Source organism: Amblyraja radiata, chromosome X (assembly GCF_010909765.2).
Source record: "Amblyraja radiata isolate CabotCenter1 chromosome X, sAmbRad1.1.pri, whole genome shotgun sequence".
NCBI classification, from domain to species: domain Eukaryota; kingdom Metazoa; phylum Chordata; class Chondrichthyes; order Rajiformes; family Rajidae; genus Amblyraja; species Amblyraja radiata.
The window spans coordinates 1,798,760-1,825,782 of NC_045999.1; the positions used below are offsets into that span (position 1 = coordinate 1,798,760).

The 27,023-nt window shown below is 46.8% G+C and overlaps 1 protein-coding gene across 2 annotated transcripts; it reads right to left on the bottom strand.

The window, feature by feature from the left end:
* Nucleotides 1-208: 208 nt before the first annotated feature.
* On the bottom strand, nucleotides 209-27,023 carry ppcdc (phosphopantothenoylcysteine decarboxylase). 2 transcript variants are annotated; one of them, XM_033014866.1, is made up of 5 exons: nucleotides 26,878-27,023; nucleotides 16,384-16,479; nucleotides 14,218-14,346; nucleotides 5,897-6,065; nucleotides 209-331 (listed from the first exon to the last, which is right to left on the bottom strand). In XM_033014866.1, exons 1-5 carry the CDS (start codon nucleotides 27,016-27,018, stop codon nucleotides 231-233), a joined length of 636 nt encoding a protein of 211 aa, XP_032870757.1. In that variant the 5' UTR covers nucleotides 27,019-27,023; the 3' UTR covers nucleotides 209-230. The 2 variants fall into 2 exon arrangements, with proteins under 2 accessions (XP_032870757.1, XP_032870758.1); XM_033014867.1 differs by lacking the exon at nucleotides 16,384-16,479 and having other exon boundaries at nucleotides 26,878-26,990.

Consider the following 27,023-nt stretch of genomic DNA (forward strand, 5'->3'; position numbering starts at 1 on the left):
CCACTTGGCCGACTGGTCAAGGTCATGCTGTAATCTTTGATGACCATCACCACAAGTTACAATACTTTAATGTCATCTGCAAACGTACACTTTCAGAGGTCCATCCTTTCACTTGAAGTGGGACCTCCACACTTACTGAGGAATTATAGGACAGTTTCAAAGAATAAGGGTGGTTTCTAAGGCCAGTCATATTACAACAACGTTTTTCGGGCTGTGCGGATATATTTTTATTATTGCTGCTGTGCCTCTGTGAGCCTGTGGCTGTGCAATTGTTCCAAGCAGTCTTGCACTTTCTCTATGATTGTTGATACCTCTGCCATTCCCCCTTTACCTACATAAGGAGCAAAACACAGCAGTCAGTATCACACACGGTGAAAATAGACAATAGACATTAGGTGCAGGAGTAGAGGCCATTCGTCCCTACGAGCCAGCACCGCCATTCAATGTGATCATGGCTGATCATCCCCAATCAGTACCCCGTTCCTGCCTTCTCCCCACATTCCTTGACTCCGCTATCTTTAAGAGCTCTATATAACTCTCTCTTGAAACCATCCAGAGACTTGGCCTCCACTGCTCTGAGTCGTGTGGGGACGTGGCGTCGAAGAACGAGAAGTCGAAGCAAAGTAGTCGAAGCCAAATAGTTGAATGGAAACAAAGCCGAAACGCCAACGAACCGTAAGGGCGGGACGCCGAAAAGCGAACTAACCGAAAGGCTGCGTGGCCTACAAGCAAACTCAACGACTGGCCGCTCTGTCGAAACACCACCTAACCGAAAGGCTGCGTCGCCTACAAGCCAGCTAACCGAATGCCGCTCTGACGAAAAGTCAAATAATGGCTTGTGTGGGAAAATGACCCCCACTCTCCCGTCTCCACCGGCCAGTAATATGATGGACGCGGGGGTCTGGAACAATCGCTGACAAGCCCCGCCCCCCAGCCGACGTCATGTCTGTTATTTGACTTTTCGGCAGAGTGGCATTTGGTTAGTTAGCTTGTAGGCGTCCTGCCCTTTCGGTTATTTGGTGTTTCGGCTTTGTTTCCATTGGGCTATTTGGCTTTGACTTCTTTGCTTCGGCTTCTCGTCCTTCGACGCCACGTCCGGGTACTGCTCTGACTAGTTCTGTACCTTTACATACCTCTAGTTTTCCTCTCCCCTGACTCTCAGCCTGAAGAAGGGTCTCCATCCGAAATGTCACCCATTCCTTTTCACCTGACCTGCTGAGTTACTCCAGCATTTTGTGTCGATCTTCGGTGTAAACCAGCGTCTGCAGTTCCTTCCTACACTTACTTATCTGTCGTGCTGCTGCAAGTGAGAATTATATTGTTCTGTTTTGGGACATATGACAATAAAACACTCTTGACTGCTCACTAGAAGAAAAGTACATTTAAAAATCAAATATTTCAATGCTAATTTCATGCCTTTATTAAATAAACTTAACACGTTGATTAAATTTTGGAAAACACTTCCCTTATCATTATTAGGTAGAATAAATGCAATAAAAATGATCTTCCTACCACAATTACTATACCTATTTCAATCTATACCGGTATATATACCAAAATATTTTTTTTTTAAATTAGACTCTAATATTACTAATTATATTTGGGACTATAGATCACATAGAATCACAAAAAAAACATTTATGTAAACCAAAAGAGGTCGGGGGACTTTCACTTCCGAATTTTATGTATTATTACTGGGCAGTGCATATTAAGAATATGATTTATTGGTTGGATAGTTCTACCCAACAGACAGAATGGATAAAAATGGAGAAGGAGGATTGCCATCCTTGTAATATAGGAACGATCCTCTTCTCCCCAAAAAAACTGAATAACACAATATATAAGAAGAACCCCATTATTTATGGTACAATAAGAATTTGGAAACAAATAAAATTATCTTTAAAATTAAGAAATCTATCACTGTTAATGCCAATAGCGAATAACCCTTTATTTAAACCATCTCTTATTGATAAGACATATAACCAATGGGAAAGTAACTCCTGACTTATTGGAAGAAGCAATTAATATTGAAGCTGACTCACAAAAATTAATATCATATTTATATAATAGTACAGGTGCACAACCTTTTATCCGAAGATCCAAATAACGAAAACCTCCGAATAGCGGCCATTTTTTCGGTCCTTGAAGAAAGGTCCTTGAAAACGTTCACCGAGGGCGGCCCGCAGAGGTGATAGCGGAACCTCCGGTCGGTCCTCGAAGAAAGGGGAACTAAATCCCCATTCATAAAAGAGAAGGTGAGGGTATATTGCGCGGGAGGGTTAATAATTGACAATATGCTGCTGCCTGCCCGCTGAGTTAAAAAGTTCCCACGGTAGACTCACGATACACAGTGTTTCGTGAGTCTTGCGTGGGAACTTTTTAACTCAGCGGGGCAGGCAGCAGCAGATTGTCGCTCGCTTCAGTTTCACCCCACCTACACCCATCTGCTTCCCGGCCATGTGTGTGACCCCTTCCCTCCCCTCTCCAGCTCCCCGCCCATTGCACCGGCGCGGGGGCTTTGCACTGTCACCGGAGACGTCAGGACCAACGGGACACCGACCCCCAGGCCCACTGCAAGCACAGAGATCCCAGAGACCCACAGCCAGCAGCAGCCCAGCCCCGTTCCAACTCCAGAGGAAAACTGCAAACTGGCCGGAGACGTCAGGACCACCAGACGCCGTTCCCCGAGCTGCGCCCCCTCATCGGGACACCGACCCCAGGCCCACTGCAAGCACGGAGATCCCAGAGACCCTCAGCCAACAGCAGCCCAGCCCCGCTCCAACTACAGAGGAACCTGGGTTGCGGATGACGGGGCGCAGCTCGGGGCGTCGTAGGGGCCCATCGGGGAGCGGGTTCCTGTTGGTCTTGACGTCTCCGGCCACCTGCCATCCTCCGGGAACTGTACCGCCCTTGCAGGAGAGTGGGGTTGTTTGCAGTTGCAGAGGGAGGGGGCAAGGGCGGTACAGTTCCCAGTCTCAGCTCCAGTCCAGGGGGGTGGCCGGAGACGTCAGGACCAACGGGACACCGACCCCCAGGCCCACTGCAAGCACGGAGATCCCAGAGACGCACAGCCAGCAGCAACTCCAGCCCAGCCCCGCTCCAACTCCAGAGGAACACGTAGGGGCAGAAGCTGACGGTGTGCAAGGTACGTCTTGTTCTTGGGGTGGCGGATGAGGGGGCGCAGCTCGGGCTGTGGGCAAACTGCCACTTGTCGCCGTAGCGGCCCATCGGGGAGCGGATTCCTCTGGAGTTGGAGGGGGAGGGGGGTATTGTGCTGTTTGATCGCCCCCTGCTATCCCAGGGACAGGGAGACACAGCGGCCTTTTAGACTGGTGGGCAATCACTTCCAAAGTTCTGCCCACACAGTCAGTACACCTCTCCTACACTGCATTTCATACAAACATTTATTCTGCAAGAAAAAACTACATTGAAGACTCAAACTCGCGACCGAGTTTACTGCCGGGATCAAGGCGCAAACTCGCGACCTTGCGGATATGAGCCGAGCACTCTACCACTGAGCCAGCCATTAAAATCTACGCTAAAAAATTTCCATTCCGAAGACCGACAAATTCTGAATTACGAAAAGTGTCCGGTCCCAAGGCTTTCGGATAAAAGGTTGTGCACCTGTATTCTAAATATAGACCTACCATCGACAGAGGTACTTAGAGAAGAGTGGGAACGGGAACTAATGATAAAAATTACGAAGGTTAAATGGGAAAAATACCTGATATATATTCACAAATGTTCAATTAATGTAAGACATAATCTAATTCAATTTAAAATTGTACATAGATTATATTATTCAAAAACAAGGTTGAACAAATTTTATCCAAATATATCCGCCACTTGTGATAAATGTCTAGCCCAAAAGGCAACTATAACACACTCCTTAGTTTCCTGCATAAAACTTTATAGATTTTGGAATGATATTTTTGAAATATTTACAAAATTATTCAAGACAAGAATGGAACCTAATACTGAAATGATTATATTTGGCGTAATGGAAGATGGGAATAAATTGAACACATCTCAAAATCTATTCCTTAACTATGGTTTAATAATAGCAAAAAAATTAATTCTTACATTTTGGAAGGGTACATCAATACCAACGCTTAAAATGTGGATTGCAAGTATGTTGGACACCGCTCATCTTGAGGAAATGCGATTCCTCCTAATGGATAAATCAGGCCAATTCATAACGAGTTGGTCTCCATTCGTCGTTTTTTTGGAATCATATGGTGCAACACAATTGTAAAAAATAACTGTTTCAGGACTGGACGAGGGTTGGTCAAGATTATAAATAATGATCTCCTTTTCTTTTTTTATTTTATTTTCTTTTCTCTATTCTCTCTCTCAACTTTCTTCATTTACTCGTTTTCTTTTTTCACACACTATATATTTCACATCTTTCTATCCTTTACTATCTAACTTCTTTTTCTTATTCTAATCTTTTTTCAGTGTAACAAAAAAAAAAAAAAAGAAGTTGTACATAAAATGTATTATGAAAATATATATTAGGCACTTTGGTGCCATATGACTGTACTTACTTCTAATAAAATAAAATATTAAATAAATAAATAAAAATAAATAAATAAATAAAATAAAAATCAAATAAACTTGTACAAAGAATCGATAAAACAAAAGCAGAGTTTGATTTGCTGCTTCATGACGTAAATTGTAAATTTGGCTCAGGTTTCAATTTAAACTTAAATGAATGATTTTGACCTGACCTGTGGTGATCCATTCTCCAGCTCTGTCCAAAATTACTAATGATTAAAAGATACTCAATGAATATGGCAGCAGATACTCCTTTCTTCCTGATTAGCCGCCAATTATTTATCTTTCAATCAAGATTAAAAATATATAAGCTATTAGTAGACGCAAAATGCTGGAGTAACTCAGCGGGCCAGGCAGCGTCGCTGGAGAGAAGGAACGTGCAACGTTTTGGGTCGAGACCCTTCCTCGACGCAGCTATTCGCATGGAATTGTATTTGGAATCTTACTATCATTCCTTTTTCCCCCTGTTCCCGTCTGGCAGAAGGTACGCAAGCTTGAAAGCGCGCACCACCAGACTCGGACAGCTTCTTCCCCTCTGTTATCAGCCTTCTGAATGGTCCTTCCATAAGCTCGGGTACTGTCCGATTCACCTCCACCCCAGTGCGGACATTGGTCTTTGTCTCTGGAACTGATGGGCTACAATGCTGAGAACTATATTCTGCACTCTGTATCTTCCCCTTTGTTTAGTTTGGAGATACAGCGCGGAAACAGGCCCTTCGGCCCTCCAGGTCAACGCCGACCAGCGATCCCCGCACACTAACACTATTCTGCATCTAAACTAGGGACAATTTGTACATTTACCAAGCCAATTAACTTACAAACCTGTACGTCTTTGGAGTGACCATGAGTTTGACTTGATTGCATTTATTTGCAGTTCAATGGTACCATACAATACATATATACAAGCGTCAACCTTAAGTACAATAGGTAGAGCAAAGGGGAAGATACAGAGTGCAGAATATAGTATTATCTGATCAATTGACTAGTGTGCAAAACATCGAGTGTGAGAAAGAACTGCAGATGCTGGATAAAATCGAAGTAGACACAAAATGCTGGAGTAACTCAGCGGGTGAGGCAGCATCTATGGAGAGAAGGAATGGGTGACGTTTTGGGCCGAAACGTAGATGCTGCCTCACCCGCTGAGTTACTCCAGCATTTTGTGTCTACCTGCAAATCAAGAGTTTCATTGTACCTCGCTACAAGTGACAATTATAAAGCTAAACGAAAACAATGTACAAATCACCCATTACATTTCCTACATTACTACCTTTCAACTCAAATGTTCTTGGGTCATTAACAGCGCCATGTGATTAGCCCAACGTTTGTTACATTCACTCACCTTCATCTCCACAAACCAGTTTCTTCACAATGCATGGCACTTCAATGTAACCAAAGCTCTTCAGTGTCTGGATGTGTACGGCTGTGATGGGGTGCTCCCACATTACAGTGTTCATGGCTGGGCAGAAGAGTAGCGGCCGCTTCAGATCCCAGGCTCGGACTACGCAGGTCTGTGTCAGACAGAGAAAAAATAGAATAAGCGAGTTTGGTATTCCGAAAAACTTTATTTTTATTTATTTATTTGTTAGTTTTTATTTATTTATTGTCATTCGATAAAAACATGCTTCCACATGAGTCATGAACGAAATTTGTACTCAGGTCCGAGCAGTAAGACATCAACAATGCAGTAAAGACATCAATAAATTCTAACATATATAAAAGCCTTCCACAATAAAATCTAAATAATAATGAGCCGATGAATAAATAGTAAAAATTTAAAAAGCAGCATGGTTACAAGACAGCAGCATAATAATGTCCATAGCAGCAGCTGCACAGAAAAACGCAAGGATTCATGATATTTGTCGCAGGTCATTCGCGATAAAGAAAAAGCGAACCAAGTGCTGGCTGTATAAACTGTGTATAAATTCTTATTTTTATTCATAATTTATGTGTAAAAATATATTTAATCTGAGGAACAGGGGGTGGCAGGTAGCAGGAGAGCGGGATGTGGCAGATGTGAGTGGGAGAGACTGGACCGGCGGAGAGACATTCTCGGCTGCTGCGTGCACAGTCCCGCTCCTCATCCGCAGCCAGGATCGAACCCGGGTCCCTGGGGCCGCAAGCAATGCCGAACCTCCACTGGACACCCCCCCTCACAACCGAGTGTCCCATCTCCACCCGGGGAGCGGCAGCTCCAGGCCCACAGCCAGCTTGGAGAAGAAGTGCCAACGCCAGCTCAAGTCCGCCTGCTCCGCCGGACCAACAGCCAACCCCGGACCGACGGGACACCGGCCCAGGACAGCAGCGGCCGAGGAACCCGCTCCCCGACGGGCCACCAGCTGCACCCCCTGATAACGTTCACTACTGAGAAACAGACAACACACAACACTCAAGCTTTACTGATCATCAGCCGAATGTGGGGAATGTCGGGGATACCTCTGTCAAGTAAGCACCAGACACTTGACTCTCCCGAGCCACCACTCCAATGTACAAAAGCTCACAAGGCGTTTTTATACTGTGGAAGCCATGTGGTAACATTCCAAAGGCTTTAGTCATGGTCACATGATGCAGCCAATTTACATCACTCCAGGGCTTGTTTCTTATCAGTTGGTAGCTTCAGGACAAGACAGTTCAACAGCATTAGTCATGGTCATACTGTACATCAGTCCAGGACAAGTCTGGGTTTGTCTTTCTAATCACTTCCTTCTGAACCATCTGAATGTTGTAGTCGGCAGGACAGTACTCTGCATATCGCCAACTTGGACAATATTACATTTTATCAAGCCTATTAAACAAGCCAATTAACCTGCAAACCTGTACGTCTTTGGAGTGTGGGAGGGAACCGAAGTTCTCGGAGAAAACCCACGCAGATCACGGGGAGAAGGTACAAACTCCAGACAGACAGCACCCGTAGTCGGGATCGAACCCGGGTCTCTGGCGCTGCATTTTACTGTAAGGCAGCAACTCTATCGCTGTGCCACCGTGACTGCCTTCCTTCATACCTTCCCACTAGAGAAAGCCTGCTTGAGAAGTATAAAGCTACAAACTATAGTCAAGTATTCCATCATATATCAAATATAAATTTAAAGCATTTAACCCTTTCACCCCCGCCCCCCCCATCGGCCGGCGGACCAGCCCCCCCCCCCCCCCCCCGACCCGCCGAGCCACCGCAGCACCCGCTGTGCATCCCCGCCGATGACCAGCGCTCAGCCCCCTGCCGGCACCAAGGGGGCCAAGCGACAGCCACTGGACAAGGAGGGAGGCACAGCCGATGGTCCCCCCTGTTCCGCGCCGGCTGCAAGCCCGGGGCTGCCGGCCAACCCGGTGGGACAGGCAGAGCCGAGCTGGAGCTAGCGCCTCCTCCCCCACACCACACCGCCAGCCCAGGGCTACCCCGGACACCTCTGGCCGCTCCCGGACAGGGACGGGACACCCGGCAACTCAACAGTGGCCTATTCTCTGTGGTCAAAGGACAAATGGCAATCGTAAAACAATAAAATAAGGTAAAATTTCTGTAATGGTGTGGAATTGGGCTGTGTTTACTCTGCTGTGCCTTTCAGACGTGCATGGTGTATATTTATTATGACCATTTGGAAGAAGGAAATGTTCTAAAGTGCCTTCTGCAAAACATCAAAGGGAAATTCTGTATAGATGAGTCTTTATTCGTTGAGCAACCTCCTAGATTGCTCTCAGTGATCACTGTATTTGGCGCTCTTAAATAAAGTCTTGATTGCCTTACCCGATCTTTGTGTTGTGTTTTAAAGTTTTCTTTAACAAAGTGTGGTGAATCTGTGGAATTCTTTGCCACAGAAGGCTGTGGAGGCCAAGTCAATGGATATTTTTAAGGCAGAGATAGATAGATTCTTGATTAGTACGGGTGTCAGGGGTTACGGGGAGAAGGCAGGAGAATGGGGTTAAGAGGGAAAGATAGATCAGCAATGATTGAATGGCGGAGTAGACTTGATGGGCCGAATGGTCTAATTCTGCTCCTATCACTTATGAAATGGATTAGACTAGAAATAAAGAATTGGGAGAAAACTGTAAACTATCATCAGGTACTAAATTTATAAATCCAAAAGAGAAGAATTTTATTTTGACTAGCCACACAGGTTAAAGCTTTAAAAACAGGCCGCTCAATGAAGTCTTTCAGAATAGTTGGTTAAAGAACCAATAAAATACCTGTCTAATGTTTCTTAAACGTTGCAATAGTCCCAGCCTCAACTACCTCCTCCGGTAGCTCATTCCATACACCCACCACCCTTTGTGTAAAAAAGTTACCCCTCGGGTTCCTATTAAATCTCTCCCCCTCATCTTAAACCCGTGTCCTCTGGTTCCCGAGGAGTTTTAGCCATGGCTAGATACTTAACCTCAGTCACTCCAGGTCAGTAATATGGGGGAGGAATATTCGAAACAGTCTTTCTTATCATTTTCTCCTAAATCAACAAGTGTACTCGATGTTCACGATTAAATATTTTGTTTAAATTGTACCCTGCCAATTAGTGAGTGAGTAACGCTGGGAATATCCACCAGTCTGTAATTGAAGGCGTGCACATCGTCTAATGGATAACAGGAGGATTGACAGTGTGCTCCACAAGGCACATGTCGTTCTGCCAAGTCTCTCCCCTGGACACTGGAGCCACAGATTCTTCTATCTGATCTCAAAGCCACAAATGTCCCCATCTTTAACTGATGTACAAATATTGTTCAATCACTCCAGCGTGTCCTTTACTAACTTTGTCCAACTACCTTGAAGACCGCAGCCTCGTCATGCACACGTTCTTTTTATGAATATGAAAAACAAGTCTGGGACAAAAGATTAAAGTTTTACGGTTAGTTATCAGACACATATGGGTAATTTTTTAAAGATGCATGCTGCAGAGTGGCGCAGCTGGTAGAGCTGCTGCCTCACAGCACCAGAGACTCAGGTTCGATCCCAACCTTAAGTGCTATCTGTGTGGAGTTTTCACGTTTGCATGTTCTCCCTGTGACCTCGTGGGTTTTCCCCGGTTTCCTCCCACATCCCACATCCCAAAGACGTGCGGGTTTGTGGGTTAACTGATCTTTGTAAATGGCCCCTAGTGTGTGGAGAGTGGATGAGAAAATGGGATAACATGGAACTAGTGTTTACGGCTGATCACTGGTCAACATGGACTCAGTGGGATGAAGGGCCTGTTTCCATACTGTATATTTCAACCAATCAATCTATGAAATGAGCAATGCATATATAGGTTGGCAGGGAGATAGATCATCAGAATGGCAGAGTAGACTCGATGGGCTTAGAAGTTTGACACGAAACATCACCTATTCATGTCCTCTAGAGATGCTTCCTGACCCGTTACGTTACTCCAGCACACTGCGTGGATAATTTCCCTTGAAGAATCGGACTTTGGTCATTACACTTCTTTGAGTTTAGGGGAATACAAAGAAAGAATAGATACAAAATAGATTTGAAGTGTTGCCCAACACACTGCTGAGGATAAAACAAAGTTGAGGGTGGTCAATAATTTGTCAAGATTATAAAACACACAGCATTGGTGTAGGTAGAAGACGATTTCATACAATTATTAGTCATGGTTAGGATGTTGACGCCAAAGCTAATTTACCGAGGAAGAACATTACTTATTTCTTCCCGTCTATGGTTTGGTGGAAAACGCAGCTCAGGAGCAGCTTGTGAGGGGATCTATTGATCTAACATGCCATTGTCTTGTGAACTGTGTGCATGGCGAAAATGTATCGTACTGTGTGACGTACAACTAAAGGTGCTTCTCATACCCAGACAATGACATCAAGACATCTATTGAAAAATGTAAACGATGAGCTGACTACAGCGAAGTGTGAAAAACATGACTGTTCATTGAGGATGCAAAGAACTGCAAATGCTGCTTTAACAAAAGACACCAGGTACTGGAGTAACTCAGCAGGTCAGGCAGCATCTCTGGAGGACACGGATAGGTGACGTTTTGGGCTTGAACCTTGAATGAGGATGAGTTCAGGTTGGTGGCTGCCCGAGTGACAGTCAGCAGATTGAACAAACTGTGGACAATAAATTGTTTTTGGAAAGAGAGAATGCGATGTTTAATATTACAGAGCAGGGAAGAACACAAGAGGTCTACACAGAAAGGTTCTACAAGCAGGTTAAGCTTCTTGGGCAGCACGGTGGTGCAGCGGTAGAGTTGCTGACTTACAGCACCAGAGATCCTGACTACGGGTGCTGTCGGTACGGAGTTTGTATGTTTGTAACCAAGACCTACTCTGCTTAAGTTTTGGTTATCGTAGTCTAGTGATATAATTTCCCAAGTACAGTAACACATTTGAAAGATATGCATACATTTGTTCTACATCTCTCTACATCACCATCTATATCTCTCGTTTCCCTTTCCCCAGACTGGGGAAGTCTAGTGAAGGGTCTTGACCCGAAAAGTCACCTATCTCTTCTCTCCAGAGACGCTGCCTGTCCCCTTGAGTCACTCCAGCTTTTTGTGTCTATCTCCAGTTTAAACCAGCATCTGCAGTTCCTTCCTGCACTAAAATATTTGTTATGTACAAGCTCTGCTAATGAAACCTTTCTGTATTATTTTGTGTTAAAGGGCCTGTCCCACTTACACGATTTTTTTGGTGACTTGCCGGCACCGGTCATAGTCGCAGTAGGTAGCCAAAAATGTTCAACATGTTGAAAATCCAGTGGCGACCAGAAAAAGGCTGGGCGACTAAGGGCGACACGTGACGCCTGTACTGTCGTGAGTAGTCGCCCAGAGTCGTACCTTTTTCTGGTCGCTGCTGGATTTTCAACATGTTGAACATTTTCGGCGGCCTGCTGCCACTGTGATGGGTGCCGGAAAGTCGCCAAAAAAAATCGGGACAGGTCCTTAAGGATCTCACTTTTTCTACTAGATTCACAGGAACTTGTGGGTGAGTTAATGTGTCATTTAAAAGATTGTACTGTGCATACAAGAGTCCATATCTTTCCTGCAGACAAGGGAACTGAAATTGTGTACAGTAAGCTTATTGTGAATTCTTGGATGAGAAAGGGGACCTTGAACAAGATATGGAAAGAATAACAGCCACCAGATGTTTGTGGTCTGGCTCCAAGAATAACAAGCAGGCTGTGGGAACTGGGCGGAAAGTTACAAAGAGTTGGAGGGCGGCAGCTTCGACCGTTCGCGGGGTTCAGTGAGCCGCGGGACTGTTTGTGCCATCGCCCAGTGGGGAATCGCCTCAGCGCAGAGGGAGAAGAGGAGGGAAGAGACAGTAACCCTAAGATTTTTGCCTCCACCACAGTGAGGAGGTGCTATGAACATACACTGTGGTGGATGTTAATTTGTGTTTATTGTTGTTTTTTATTGTATGTATGACTGCAGGCACGAAATTTCGTTCAGACCGTAAGGTCTGAATGACAATAAAGGTATTCAATTCAATTCAAGATGAGTAATGACAATAGTTGTAGTTCCTATATTGCCACACAGGGACACATTCGGAGACAGACATCAAGTATCGCTGGAAGATCACCAACTTGCTGAAAGACGCTCTTTTTGGTTGGCCCAGAACTTGTTGGTCTCCCAGCAGAGCGAGATGTCCGTCGGGAACGTTGTGAAGTCGGGGAATGTTGCCCACTGCAGACTGCAGGAGTACGTGCTGAGGGACGCACTGAAGCTCGGTGCAGCCAACACCAAGGCTCTGTGGGGGAGGACCACAGTCTAGGGTCCTTCTACTGCTGGACATTGGGGGGCAGAGTACGGTGGGGACATCCCTCAAACGAGGGAAGGGACATCACCCCAGGGGGCCACATGAGTGGTATAGGGATAATTTGTATTTTTTTTAATCTGTTGAATTGAATGGAAAACTTTATAGTCACATGTGACAGGTCACAGTGAAGTTCATTGCTTGCTTATCCACGGTATGCTAATAGTTGCCACATAAAGGGCACGTACAAAGTTACAAATGTTACCTCCCCACGCCAGTTCCCCCTTCGTTCCCCCCCCCCCCCCCCCCACGCCGTGCCCTCCATTGTCCATTACATCTGTGGGCTTTCTCCAACCATCTGCCTATCCCACGAACCCCCCCCCCACTCACCTGTGTTCACCGATCACCTGCCATGCTTTGTCTTGCCCCTCCTCTCTCTCAACATTCTTCCCCCGTCTCCTCAACCCCCTCTACAGACAGTGTGATTAAGTAGCTCAACACAAAACGTCACCTCTCCATGTTCTCCACAGACGCTACCCTCAAACCGCTGAGTTAGTCCAGCACATTGTGTTCCCTTGTGGTACAGCGGTAGAGTTGCTGCCTCACAGCGCCAGAGACCCAGGTTTGATCCTAACTATGGGTGTTCTCTGTACAGAGTTTGTGCCATCTCCTCGTGACCTGCGTGGGTTTTCCCCGGGTGCTCCTGTTCCCTCCCACACGCCAAAGACGTGCAGGTTTGTAGATTCATTGACTTCTATAACATTGTCCCTAGTGCGTAGAATAGAGCTAGTGTACAGGTGATCGCTGGTTGGTGTGGACTCAGTGGGCTGAAGGGCCTGTTTCCACGCTGTATCTTTCAACTAAACTAAGCAGCTGCAGTTCCTTCTTGCTACTTTTAGTGATCCTGTTTGCCCACCCAACACTCAAAACCATGGGCTCCAGGTTACAGTAACTGGTGAGGGTGTGCCCTCTTCTGGCAGAGACCCGTCACTACAATGTTAGAGTAGAATAAGAAGAGCCACACAACTGCACACAGAGGCACCTGAAGTCAGGATTGAACCCGAAACTCTGGCGCCGTGAAGTAGCAGCTCTACCCGCTGCCCCACCGCGCCACCCATTGTGTCAATAGGGGAATATAAGAGAGCTATGATAACATTTCTAACTTATCAGATTTCAATTCCAATACTGGCCTTGGCTACAGAGCGCTGCAACGGTCAGTGTCATTAGTGCATGGGGCAAGGCAGCATGCCAGAGGAATGACAGGATGCTGAAGAGGGAAGTAGGTAGTGACTATGCAACAAATATACATGAAACCAAACAATAGCAGAAATAGAGCAAACCAGAATGAGAAGTGAAAGCAAGAAGGAAATGGTCAAATCGACGATAAAGGAATAGAAAGGATATCTAGTCAATGTCTTGTTTTTTTTTATGCCATGGAGATATCCACAACAGCTGACATGGCTTTTGGCCGCTTCTCCCAGAAAGCAGTGATCAGTTTGAGCATTTGCAAAGTGACACGCTCGGCATGAAGCCTCTGCTACAAGGCCGAGCGAAGGAGGAAACCTCCACTTCACAATAACAGTAGAAACATAGAAAAATAGGTGCAGGAGTAGCCCATTCGGCCCTTCAAGCCAGCACCGCCATTCAACATGATCATGGCTGATCAGTATCCTCCGTTCCTGCTTTTTCTCCATATCCCTTGAGAACTAAGAGCTAAATCTCTCTTGAAAACATCCAGTGAATCGGCCTCCACTGCCTTCTGTGGTAGAGAATTCCACAGATTCACAACTCTCTGGGTGAAATTTCTTTCCCTCATCTCAGTCCTAAATGGCCGACCCCTTATTCCTAAACTGTGACCCCTGGTTCTGGACTCCTCCAACATGGGGAACATTTGTCTTGCAGTAGCTCACAATTCACCTGCAAGAATTCAAACATTCTTGGCTCATCATCTAATAGCAAATTGCCGTGATCAGTTTTGCTTACCAATAAATTGTCACAGATGCCGCTGGCTATTTTCCCCAGGGTATTGGCATCCAAGGGGGCTATCACCATTAGATCTGCCCACCTTCTCAGCTCAATGTGCAGGACAGGATCGGTCTTCTGTTTCCACATCTAGAGGGCAAAACGAGACTGTGTGTGAAGCTGCACAAATACAATGTGGTACAGGTCCACCACCCATTATCCAGCAACTGATGGTGCGGCACTGCCTTTAATCCGGACAAAATCACAAGAGCACAGCAGGTGGCGCAAGGACTATCAGGACTATTGGAAAGGTTAAGTAGGCTGGAACTCTACTCTTTGGAGTTTAGAAGAATGAGAGGCGATCTCATTGAAACATATAAGATCGTGAGGGGCCTTGATCGGGTGGATGCACCGAGGATGTTCCCAATGATCGGGGAAACTAGAACTAGGGGACATAGTTGCAGAATAAGGGGGGGCTCTTTTAAAACTGAGATGAGGAAGAACTTCTTCACCCAGAGGGTGGTTAATTTATGGAATTCACTGCCCCAGGGAGCAGTGGAAGCAGAAACTTTAAATATATTTAAGACTAAAATAGATGGATTTTTAGCTGCCAAGGGGATAAGGGGCTACGGGGAGAGGGCAGGGATATGGACCTAGGTATGGTTAGTATAGTAAGACCCGAGTGATCTCCTGGACAAGTGTCGATCGCCTAGATTGGGGTCGGAGAGGAATTTCCCGGATTTTTTTCCCGAATTGGACCTGGGTTTTTATCCGGTTTTTTGCCTCCCCCAGGAGATCACGAGGTTTTTGGGGTGGAGAGGGGTGATAGCGGTATAAAGGGGAGGGTAGTGTCTTGTGTTCTGTGTCTTGTGTCTACTGTTTGTGGGTAAGTGTGTCTGTTTAGTGTTCAGCCATGAGCGAATGGCGGTGCGGGCTCGACGGACCTGGTGGTCTACTCTCGCACCTACTTTCTATGTTTCTATGTTTCTAGGACACGTGCCTCCATCCTGAAAGAGTTCATTGTCTACTTCTTTATCAATTCTTTCTCTAAGTTTCTAGCAGTCCACGGTGCATTAGAGACATGGGAGGGGTACAATGAGTGGGTTCGAGGTGTATTGTTGAACTATTAACATGTCACCTCTGTTGGATATCCAGCAAGGCTCTGCAAACAGCTGACCTACAAACCCACACGTCTTTGGAAGGTGGGAGGAAACCAGAGCAACAGAAACCCATAGTCACAGGGAGAATGTGCCATCTCCACACTGACAGCCAGGGTGAGGATCCAACCCAGGTCTCATGCGCTGAGACAGCAGCTCTACCCGCTGCACCACTGTGACCACAGAAGGCAGTGGAGGCCAATTCATTGCACAAACAGGTAGAATGGCACGTTGGCGCAGCGGTAGAGTTGCTGCCTCACAGCAACAGAGACTCGGGTTCGATCCCGACCGCGGGTGCTGTCTGTACGGAGTTTGTACGTTCACCCCGTGACCTGCGTGGGTTTTCTCCGGGTGCTCTGGTTTCCTCCCACACTCCCAAGACGTACAGGTTTGTAGGTTACTTGGCTTTGATAAAATTGTAAATTGTCCCTAGTGTGTGTAGGATAGTGTTAGTGTGCAGGGATTGCTGGGGTCGGCGCGGACGTGTTTCTGCGCTGCATCTCTAAACTAAACTACGGTAATATAGTTACAAATTGTGAAATATGAGGGAACTTGTGTTGCTCATATGTTGAGAAAACACAGTGGCGCAGCAGTAGAGTTGCTGCCTCACAGCACCAGAGACTCGGGTTCGATCCTGACTACAGGTGCTGTCTGCGTGGAGTTTACATGTTCTCCCAGTGACCGTGTGGGTTTTCTCTGGGTCCTCTGGTTTCCCTCTGCAATCCAAAGTTGTGCAGCTTTGAATGTTAATTGGCTTCTGTAAATTTCCCCTCATGAGTAGGATATAAAAGTGGGATAACACGGAGCTAGTGCACGGGCGATCGTTGGTCAGCGTGGGCTCGGTGACACTGTCTCCACGCTGCATCTCTAAACTCTACATATTCCGATAGTATAAAATAAAATTGAAGCAGCTGTGTCCAAAGAAGACAAGTGATAACGTATACACACTATTTTAAAAGTGTTACTTCGGAGCGACTTCTCTTGCTCGCTTTATTTGCACAACGTTAAAAAAGCAGAATAAAATAATTACCTCCCACTCATCTGCGTCGCTATATATTTTAGCAGGAACATCTGCGGGGTCAAAGAAGTGTTTGGCATGTTCTGTGGTCACCACTTTTACTTCAACCTTTGAAAACAGAGATGAGAGTGGATAACACTCACAAAGGAATGTCTGTGTCGGGAGGAACTGCAGATGTGGTTTATTTTACTTGCACCCAGGGGAGAAGTGTCTCAGTCAAGTCAAGAGTGTTTTATTGTCATGTGTCCCAGATAGGACAATGACATTCTTGCTTGCTGCAGCACAACACAATATGTAAACATAGTACATACCGGGAGAAAATGTACACATACTCAATAAATAAACAAATATAGTGCAATCATCATTTATAGTCTGTTGTAGTTTAGAGCTTGTTTGTTGTCGTGTTTAATAGCCTAATGGCTGTAGGGAAGAAGCTGTTCCTGAACCTGGACGTTACATTTTTCAGGCTCCTGTACCTTCTTCCCGATGGCAACGGTGAAATGAGTGTGTGGCCCAGGGTGGTGTGGGTCTTTGATGATGTTGGCTGCCTTTTTGAGGCAGCGACTGCTTCTTCTTCTGTCGTATGTCTTTTAGACCTGCAGCTCCGTTGAGACGAGCCAGGTCAATGTGTCCTCGTAGCGACTGCGATAGATCCCTTCGATGGTGGGGAGGTCAGGGCCGGTGATGGACTGGGCAGTGTTCACAAGCTGTGATTACAACTCCAAAGTTAAGTCGGCACAAAAGGACATTTATACGCCAAAAAGTTGTCGACTGAGGAAGTGCAAAGATGAGGTAGATTGATGTATTAATTACAGGATCAATTACTCTTACATTATACAGAAGTCACAACCCCTTGGTTCTGCACGCAGTGGAGTACAAAGGTAAGGATGCTTAATATGTTAATACCTGACATTAGATTGCAACTGTGTAGGAGAGAACTGCAGATGCTGGTTTAAATCAAAGATAGACACTAAATGCTGGAGTAACTCAGACTGAAGAAGGCTCTCGTCCCAAGACGTCACCCATTCCTTCTCTCCAAAGATGCTGCCAGTCCTGCTGAGTTACTCCAGCTTTTTGTGTCTACACGAGATTGCAACTTCTCAGTTCTGCATGAAGCGGGATACAAAGATAACGGCAGTAAACGTCAGATAACTCGCTTATCCAAGATGATACTTTCCACACCAATTCCACAGACATTGCACTATGCTACTACTTTGCTGCATTTAAATATTCCATTAAATTACATTTACAACTATTCAAAAATATGGGAGGCCTAGATCACAAATCATATATATTAATTACAACAAAATTCAAAAAAGCACAAAATGTTAGAATAACTCAGCGGGTCAGACATCTCTGGTGCCTGACCGTGGAGTTACTCCAGCACTTTGTGTTTTTTTTTGTTCCTTTCTCTCCAAATAAAACAAGATAATGTTCTATTTTCCTTTCCAACATCTGCTTCAGCGAGAACATCAATTCTAAAAATAAAATAACTAGTTCATGGCAAGCTGTTAAACTCAAAATATATATAAAGTTGCTTTGCAGTTCTGTTTCGTTTCCTGACACACCCCATATACCATTTGTTTTCCCTACCCATTTATGAAGCTACAATCTCATTCTCATGGTTTATTAATTCAGTAAGCAACATTCTAATAAATCTAAGATCGACACAAAAAGCTGGAGTAACTCAGCGGGTCCGACAACATCTCTGGATAAAAGGAATAGGTGACATTTCGGGTCAAGATCCTTCTTCAGACCTTTTTCTCCAGAGATGCTGTCTGGTTGCCGCTGAGTTACTCCAGCATTTTGTGTCTATCTTCAGTTTAAACCAGCATCTGCAGTTCCTTCCTACACCTCTAATGAATCAATGTTATCAGCTTTGGAAGGAGATGACTTGTGAGAGTCGCAGAACTGTTAGACCTGGCAATTGACTTGAAATACGGAGCCCATTGTGATTCATAGGCACATAGAAAATAGGTGCAGGAGTAGGCCATTCGGCCCTTCGAGCCAGCACCGCCATTCAATATGATCATGGCTGATCATCCAAAATCCAAATCCAAAATCAGTACCCCGTTCTTGCTTTCCCCCCCATATCCCTTGATTCCTTTAGCCCTAAGATCTAACTCTCTCTTGAAAACATCCAATGAATTGGCCTCTACTCCCTTCTGTGGCAGAGAATTCCACAGATTCACAGCTCTCTGGGTGAAAAGGTTCCCCCTCATTCTTGGGTTAGGTACATTGTACCTGGAATTTGGCCGGGGGGGGGGGGAGGGGGGCGGACTCTGGGTCACTTGAACATTTTTATCCATGACCCTAAAGGTGTAAATGTGGCGTTGTAATGTATATTTACCTCTCAATACTATCGGTATTAAAAATACAAGGGTTTCATATTCCTTCACAGTGGCGGCACGGTGGCGCAGCAGTAGAGCTACTGCCTTACAGCGTCAGAGACCCGGGTTCGATCCTGACTACTGGGGCTGTCTGTACAGAGTTTGTACGCTCTCCCTATGACCGCGTGGGTTTTCTCTGGGTGCTCTGGTTTGCGCCCACACATTCTAAAGACGTGCAGGTTTGTGGGTTAATTGGCTTCTGTAAATTGTCCCTGGTGCGTAGGATAGAACTAGTGTACGGGTGATCGCTAGTCAGCGTGGACTCGGTGGGCCGCTGTATCTCTAAACTAAATTTCAAGCAAGCGAACAGATAAGTTTGCCCCATTACAGGAAGGATGTGGAGGCTTTGGAGAGGGTGCAGATGAGGTTGAGCAGAATGCTGTCTTGATTATAGCCCTGTCCCACAGTACGAGTTCATTCCAAGAGCTCTCCCGAGTTTAAAAAAAATCAAACTCGTGGTAAGCACGGAGAATGAACGTAGCGGGTACGTCGGAGCTCGGGGAAGTCTCTTAGCGGCTCGTAACGCTAACGGCAGGTACTCGGGAAGACTCGCTAACGGCAGGTAAGCTCAGGAAGACTCGTGAAGGTTTTTCAACATGTTGAAAAATGTCCATGAGAGCCACGAGTACCGACGAGCGGCCATTACCGTAAATCTCTGAGTTCGAATCAGGGCAAACTCGGGAGAACTCTTGGAATGAACTCGTACCGTGGGACAGGGCCATTAGGAGCTATTCGCTGTAAGGAAGTTGGACAGACTTGGATTGTTTTTAACGAAACGCCGGAGGTTGAGGGGAGACCTGATAGGAATGTAGAAAATGATGAGAGGTTCAGATGAGGTAGACTGTCAGAACCGCTTTAACAAGGTGCAAGCACCAAAGACCAGAGGCCAATGCCTTCAGGTGCAATGAGATGCGCAAGTGGTCGGTGCTTGGAATGCGCTGCCAGGGTGGTGGTGAAGATACAATAGTGGTGTTTAGAAGGCTTTTAGATGTACGATGATGCAGGGAAAATGTTCCCCATGTTGAGGGAGTCCAGAATCAGGGGTCACAGAATAAGAATAAGGCCATTTAGGATTGAGATGAGGAAAAACGTTTTCACCCAGAGAGTTGTGAATCTGTCACAAGAAGGCAGTGGAGGCCAATTCACTAGATGTTTTCAAGAGAGAGTTAGATTTAGCTCTTAGGGCTAATGGAATAAAGAGATATGGGGAGAAAGCAGGAATGGGGTACTGATTTTGGATGATCAGCCATGATCATATTGAATGGCGGTGCTGACTCAAAGGGCCAAATGGCCTACTCCTGCACCTATTTTCTATGTTGCCAGGACTAGAGGGTCTGAATTATAGGGAGAGGTTGAGTAGACTGGGACTCAATTCCTTGCAGCTGGGGGGGATGAGGGGTGATGTTATAGAGGTGTACAAAATCATGAGGAATAGATCGGGTAGATGCACCGAGACTCTTGCCCAGAGTAGAGGAATGGAGGACCAGAGGACATAGGTTTAAGTTGAAGGGGAAAAGATTTAATAGGAATCTAAAGGGTAACTTTTCACACCCAAAGGATGGTGGGTGTATGGAACAAGCTGCCAGAGGAGGTAGTTGAGGCAGGTACTATCCCAACGTTTAAGACACAGTTAGACAGATACATATATAGGACAGGGATATGGGCCAAACGTGGGCAGGTGGGACTAGTGGTAGCTGGGACATGTTGGGGGCCGGTGTGGGCAAGTTGGGCCAAAGGGGCTGTTTCCATGCTGTCATGAATATTCAGGTTATAGAGGGATATGAATCCTGTGCAGACACAGGTTAGTTTAACCTGGCATCATGTTTTGCACAGATATTATGGGCTGAGGGGCCTTCCTGTGCTATACTGTTCTATGTATATTCTAAGTGCTTCAAGACTTTTATGAAAATAATCATTTTGACTATGCATTCAACGGTCTTTTCACTCAGGTAGAGAGAACTGATTGTTTCAGGTTAATTTTTCAGTTCATTAAACAAACCACAGGGTAGTCTGTGATGTGTAGGGGCACAGTGGACGCAACAACCAGAGCGAGATCGCAGTGACCTTCTCCCCACACGTTCATCTTTTTCCCACAGCCATTATCTAAACGATCGGCAGGTGCCATAAAACGTTGAGTGATGTCGCAACACCACAAGGTTGTTAAAAACCTCACCTCATTAAATGGTTTATCAATGTTTAAGCACATTGCCGCTATAACTGTAAAGCCACTCTTGTTGGCACACTGCCATTCCTGAGATTCACCGCCAAACTAATTTATGCACCACCACTTTCACCAGTGGCCACGCTTGCACCATCATGCTGCAATGATGCTTTGAAGCACCAAGGTTAAATAAAGTTCACCTTCCTCCTCCTTGTCAAGGGGAATGGCCCATAAGTGATAGGAGCAGAATTAGGCCATTCGGCCCATCAAGTCTAACCCAAGCGACTATTTGCCTGCTAGCCACAGAAGCTGATCTACAATCACATATTACAATGGCTCCACACTCTTACATCTCCGCTCCTGCAGCAACATTTCTAACTCCCTTACCATGTATCTATACACAGTAAATAGATTGATTGTAATTGTATCGAATATCCTAAACACATGGCTGACCAGAAGTGAACACAACTCCCACTTCTCACTGCTCTCCATGTCTGACCAAAGTTACCAATCTCCCCTGAGGTGGATGTGTAGAGTAGACACTCTGTTTGGGGTCACCATCCCTCCAGTGGTCTAGAGTCCATGCACTGGAAAACTCCATTTACACAGGGAAATAAAATCATTAAAATGAGGGGACCGTCCAGGGAAAGATGCTCAACCTACCTTGCCTGGTGTGTAGGAAGGAACTGCAGATGCTGGTTTACACCGAACACGGACACAAAATGCTGGAGTAACTCAGCAGATCAGGCAGCATCTTTGGAGAAAAGTGTAGGTGACGTTTCAGGCCGGGACCCTTCTTCAGACTGGGACTTTAGGCAAGAAAAGGCCAGAACAACTCAGGGCCGGCAACAGGAAGGATGGAGCCCATAATGGCCCATTATTTAGTTGAGAGATAGCGCGTGGAAAGAGCCCCTTCGGCCCACTGTGTCTGCACCGACCAGCGATCCCCGCACATTCACACTATCCTACACCAGGGACAATTATTTGCCTTTACACCAAGCTAACTAACCGGCAAACGTGTACGTCTTTCGAGTGTGGAAGGAAACCCAAGTTCTTGGAGAAAATCCACGCAGGTCACGGGGAGAAGGTACAAACTACACACAGACAGGCACCCGTAGTCAGGATCGAACCTGTGTCTCTGGCGCTGTAACTGCTGTAAGGCAGCAATGCTACCGCTGTGCCACCCTGGCCGAGGCTGGGAAGGATGTGCTAATGAGAGGAATACAAGGACTCAAACAGTGGAACTGTTGGACGTCCAGGGTGGAGGAGGGAAACATCGTCTGCCCCTTCCCTCTGCAGATGCTGCCTGATCCGCCGGGTCCATCCAGCACTCTGTGCTTTGCTCAGGATTGCAGCATCTGCAGTTTCTTGTCTCTGCTGCGAGCCACTCACATTGAAATTGGAAGGGAATGTACTGTTCAACGGGCTGCTCGTCTTGGTTGGGAAAAGTGAAACCAAAGGAAGTTACACGTGTAAGAAAAGGCAAGAATTGAATGGCAACCACTTGCTGGGAACAGTAGGAACTGAAGGGGCAGCCTTGTTACACAGACGGTGGGGGTCTCTGGAATAAGCTGCCGGTTGGAGGAGGTGGTTGAGGTGAGTACCATGAAACATTTGGACAGATACATGGATAGTGTAGAACATGGGGCATCTTGGTTGGCATGGGCCTGTTACCGTGCTGTATAAGTCTGTGTCAGAGAGGTGGTTTCCTTTGGGGAGTAAGTCTTAGATAACTAAGGACCTGTTTGCACAACAGGCTACCAGTGGCACAGAGGTAGACTTGGAGGAGTACACATCCACTGTGCTCTCCTACATCAACTGCTGTGTGGAGACTGTCACAGTGGACAAGCAAATAAAGATGTTCCCATACCGGAAACCCTGGATGAACAAGGAGGTTCAGGATCTACTAAGGGCACGCAACAACGCCTTTAAATCCAGGGACACTTCTGCTTACAGTGTGGCCAGGGCGAACCTGAACAGAGGCATAAAAAAGGCCAAAGTCATCCACAGGCAAAGGGTAGAAGACCACTTCAATACCGCGGGCACCAGAAGCATGTGGCAGGGTGTCAGGGACATCACTGACTACAAGAGCAGCCCCGCCTGCCCCCACGGTGATATCACACTGGCCAACGAACTAAACACCTTCTTTGCCCGGTTCGATACTGGCAACACCACCAGGTGTGGAATAACCCCGGCCATAGCGGAGGGACAGGCCTTAACACTGAGCACCCAGGAGGTAAAGTGCGCTCTGCGTAGGATCAATCCACGCAAGGCTGCAGGCCCGGATGGTGTACAGGGAAGAGTATTAAAGGACTGTGCTGGACAGCTGGCGGAGGTATTCACGAGAATCTTCAATCTCTCTCTATCTCTGGCAACGGTCCCCAAGTGCCTGAAAACAGCCACCATAGTGCCGGTGCCGAAAAAGTCCAAAATCACCAACCTCAACGACTACCGGCCGGTTGCCCTGACTCCAATCCCCATGAATTGCTTCGAAAGGCTGGTCCTCTCCCATATTAAATCCAGCATCCCTGCCTCACTGGACTCCCATCAATTTGCATACAGGGCAAATAGATCGACAGAGGATGCCATCTCTCTGGCCCTTCACACTGTCCTGACTCACCTGGACAGACAGGGCACGTATGTGAGGATGCTCTTCATTGACTATAGCTCTGCATTCAATACGGTCATCCCCACCAAGCTCACCACCAAACTCCACCAGCTAGGCCTCAGCTCACCGATATGCGCTTGGATCCTGAACTTTCTCACGGAGCGACCGCAGGCAGTGAGACTGGGCCCGCACCTGTCCTCCACCATCACCCTGAGCACCGGCACACCACAGGGTTGTGTACTAAGCCCCATGCTCTACTCCCTCTTCACTCACGACTGTGTCCCTGCATTCGACACCAACACCATCGTGAAGTTTGCAGACGACACAACAGTGATTGGGCTGATCACCAACAGTGATGAAACAAAATACAGAGCGGAGGTGCAGAACCTGGCGGACTGGTGCGCCAATAACAACTTGGCACTAAACACCTCCAAGACCAAGGAGCTGATTATTGACTTCAGGAGGTCCCATTCTGGAGAATACGCCCCAATCTCCATTTATGGGGAAAGTGTGGAGAGAGTGTCCAGCTTTAAGTTTCTGGGCACTCACATTTCAGAAGACCTCACATGGTCCACAAACACCGCCGCGCTGGTCAAGAAGGCACAGCAACGACTGTTCTTCCTGAGGACATTAAAAAAGACTGGTCTGCCCCAACAGCTGCTGACAACGTTCTACCGCTGCACCACAGAGAGCATACTAACGTATGGCATCTCTGTGTGGTATCTCAGCTGCACGGAGGCGGAGAGGAGAGCTCTTCAGCGCGTCGTCAACAGAGCGCAGAGGATCATCGGGACAGAGCTACCAGCCTTGGAGGGCATCTACCACACGCGGTGCCTCAGGAAGGCCCTCAGCATCCATAAGGACTCATCACACCCCTGCCACGGTCTGTTTCAACTACTTCCCTCCGGCAGACGTTACAAGGCCTTCTACGCCCGAACCTCCAGACTCAGGAACAGTTTCATCCCAAGAGCTATAGCGGCTCTGAACCGGCTCTAATGAGTGGCCCCCCACCCACCCCCTTTGGACAGTCTCCCTCAGATAGTCACGTCAATCAATTCTGCTTGTTTATTTATGTATTGTATTTATTTACCTCTCTTGTACATCAGTGGAGCTGCACACTAAATCTCGTTGCACTGACGTGCAATGACAATAAAAGATATATTATTTGAATGTCAATGTTGATGACGCTCTCTAATCAAGCAAGATGGAATGAAGTGAAATTTATTTGTTTGTAGAAACAAGGAACTGCAGATGGTGGTTTACAAAAAAGTGCTGGTGTAGGCAGCATCTGAACTTAATATGAATGTTGCTTTGACCCACCGAGTTACTCCAGAACTTAGTCTTCTCCTTAATTGCTTGTATGTAGCACCATCTAGTGGTAAAACCACACAATTCCACGTTAGTACCAATAGGTCGTCAGATGCAACCTCACAACAGCTGCTCACGTTACTCTCAAGGGGGATCGTGCGTTGAGCGTACATGTGCAAGAGTATGATGTCCGTTATTGCCGACTATCCGCTGTAACTGAGTGAGGGATTCATTCCAACCACTCCGTGAAACAACAAATTGTTTTTAAATGCAAAGTTCTATTTAACAGCTAAAAATGATTTTTTGTTACTGATAAATATATAAAGGCTGTTTGTTACATTGTTTAATAGAGCTAAATGTCCAAAGCGATTGCTTGTCAATTTCAATACCAAATCGATTTCAAATCCAAGACTATAAAAAGTAGTAAACACTGCCCAGTCCATCATCGGCTCTGACCTCCCTTCCATCGAGGGGATCTATCGCAGTCACTGCCTCAAAAAGGCTGTCAGCATCATCAAGGACCCACACCATCCGGGCCATACACTCAACTCCCCACTACCTTCAGGTAGAAGGTATAGGAGCCTGAAGACTGCAACGGCCAGGTTCAGGAATAGCTGCTTCCCCACAGCCATCAGGCTATTAAACTCGGCTCGGACAAAACTCTGAACATTGATAGCCCATTATCTGTTTATTTGCACTTTATCAGTTTATTTATTCATGTGTGTATATATTTATACAATGGTATATGGACACACTGATCTGTTCTGTATTCGTGCCTACTATATTCTGTTGTGCTAAAGCAAAGCAAGAATTTCATTGTCCTATCAGACACATGACAACAAACTCTCTTGAACTTGAACTTGATGTCAATTTCAATGCTTAGTTGATTTCAAATCCTTATCAATTTCAATGCCGTGCCAATTTCAGTAGTCTCTGCAGTGTAACCAGCAGCTTGTGTTCTCAGTCAGTCCGCAATAACCAAAATCAGTTTAAAGAGGTCTGCAATAACGAAGGTCTACTGTACATTTATGATTTGATATGAATGTAGGAAGTATGAGTGTAGAAACAAGGAACTGCAGATGCTGGATAATATACAAACAGACACAAAGTGCTGGAGTAACTCAAGCAGGTCAGGCAGCATCTCTAGAGAACATGGATTGATAACATTTCCAATTGGGGCCTTTCTTCAAATAGGATTGAGGCTTCAGACAGTCTGAAGAAGGGTCTCGAGCCGAAACGTCACCTATCCATGTTCTCCAGAGATGCTGCCTGACCCGCTGAGTTACTGCCCACTCCCCCCTCCCTGACTACCCCTCACTTCCCCCCCTCCACAACTCCCCTTACTTCACTACTCCCCCTTCACACTTCCCCTCTCCCAACCCTCCCTCACTATTCCTCTCCCTGACTCCCGCTCCTCTATTCCACCCTCAATGGCCTCCTCCTGCACCTATTTTCTATGTTTCTAATGCCCCTCCACCTCTCCCAACTCCCTCCTCCACTACTGCCCCTCGCTCTCCCCTCCTCCACTACTGCCCCTCACTCTCCCCCCACCCCTCCACAACTCCCCTCACTCCACTACTCCCCCTTCACTCTTCCACTCCCCCCTCACTTCCCTTCCACGACTCCCCTCACTTCCCTTCCACGACTTCCCTCACTTCCCTTCCACGAATTCCCTTCCACAACTCCCCTCACTACTACTCCCCCCACCTCACTTCCCTTCCACGACTTCCCTCACTTCCCTTCCACGACTCCCCTCACTTCCCTTCCACGACCCCCCTCACTTCCCTTCCACGACCCCCCTCACTTCCCTTCCACGACCCCCCTCACTTCCCTTCCACGACTCCCCTCACTTCCCTTCCACGACTCCCCTCACTTCCCTTCCACGACTCCCCTCACTTCCCTTCCACGACTCCCCTCACTTCCCTTCCACGACTCCCCTCACTTCCCTTCCACGACTCCCCTCACTTCCCTTCCACGACTCCCCTCACTTCCCTTCCACGACCCCCTCACTACTACGCCCCCCGTGTGCCCTCACTCACCTCCGGCAGTTGCTGCAGTGCCGCCACTATGACAGGCAGCTTGAGCGCCGCCACGCTACCGCTCGCCGCCACCAGCACCCGCCGCATCCCGCCAGCCAGCCCGCTCACCACTGGGGCAGGAGGGAGGTTGGACTCCAACATCACCC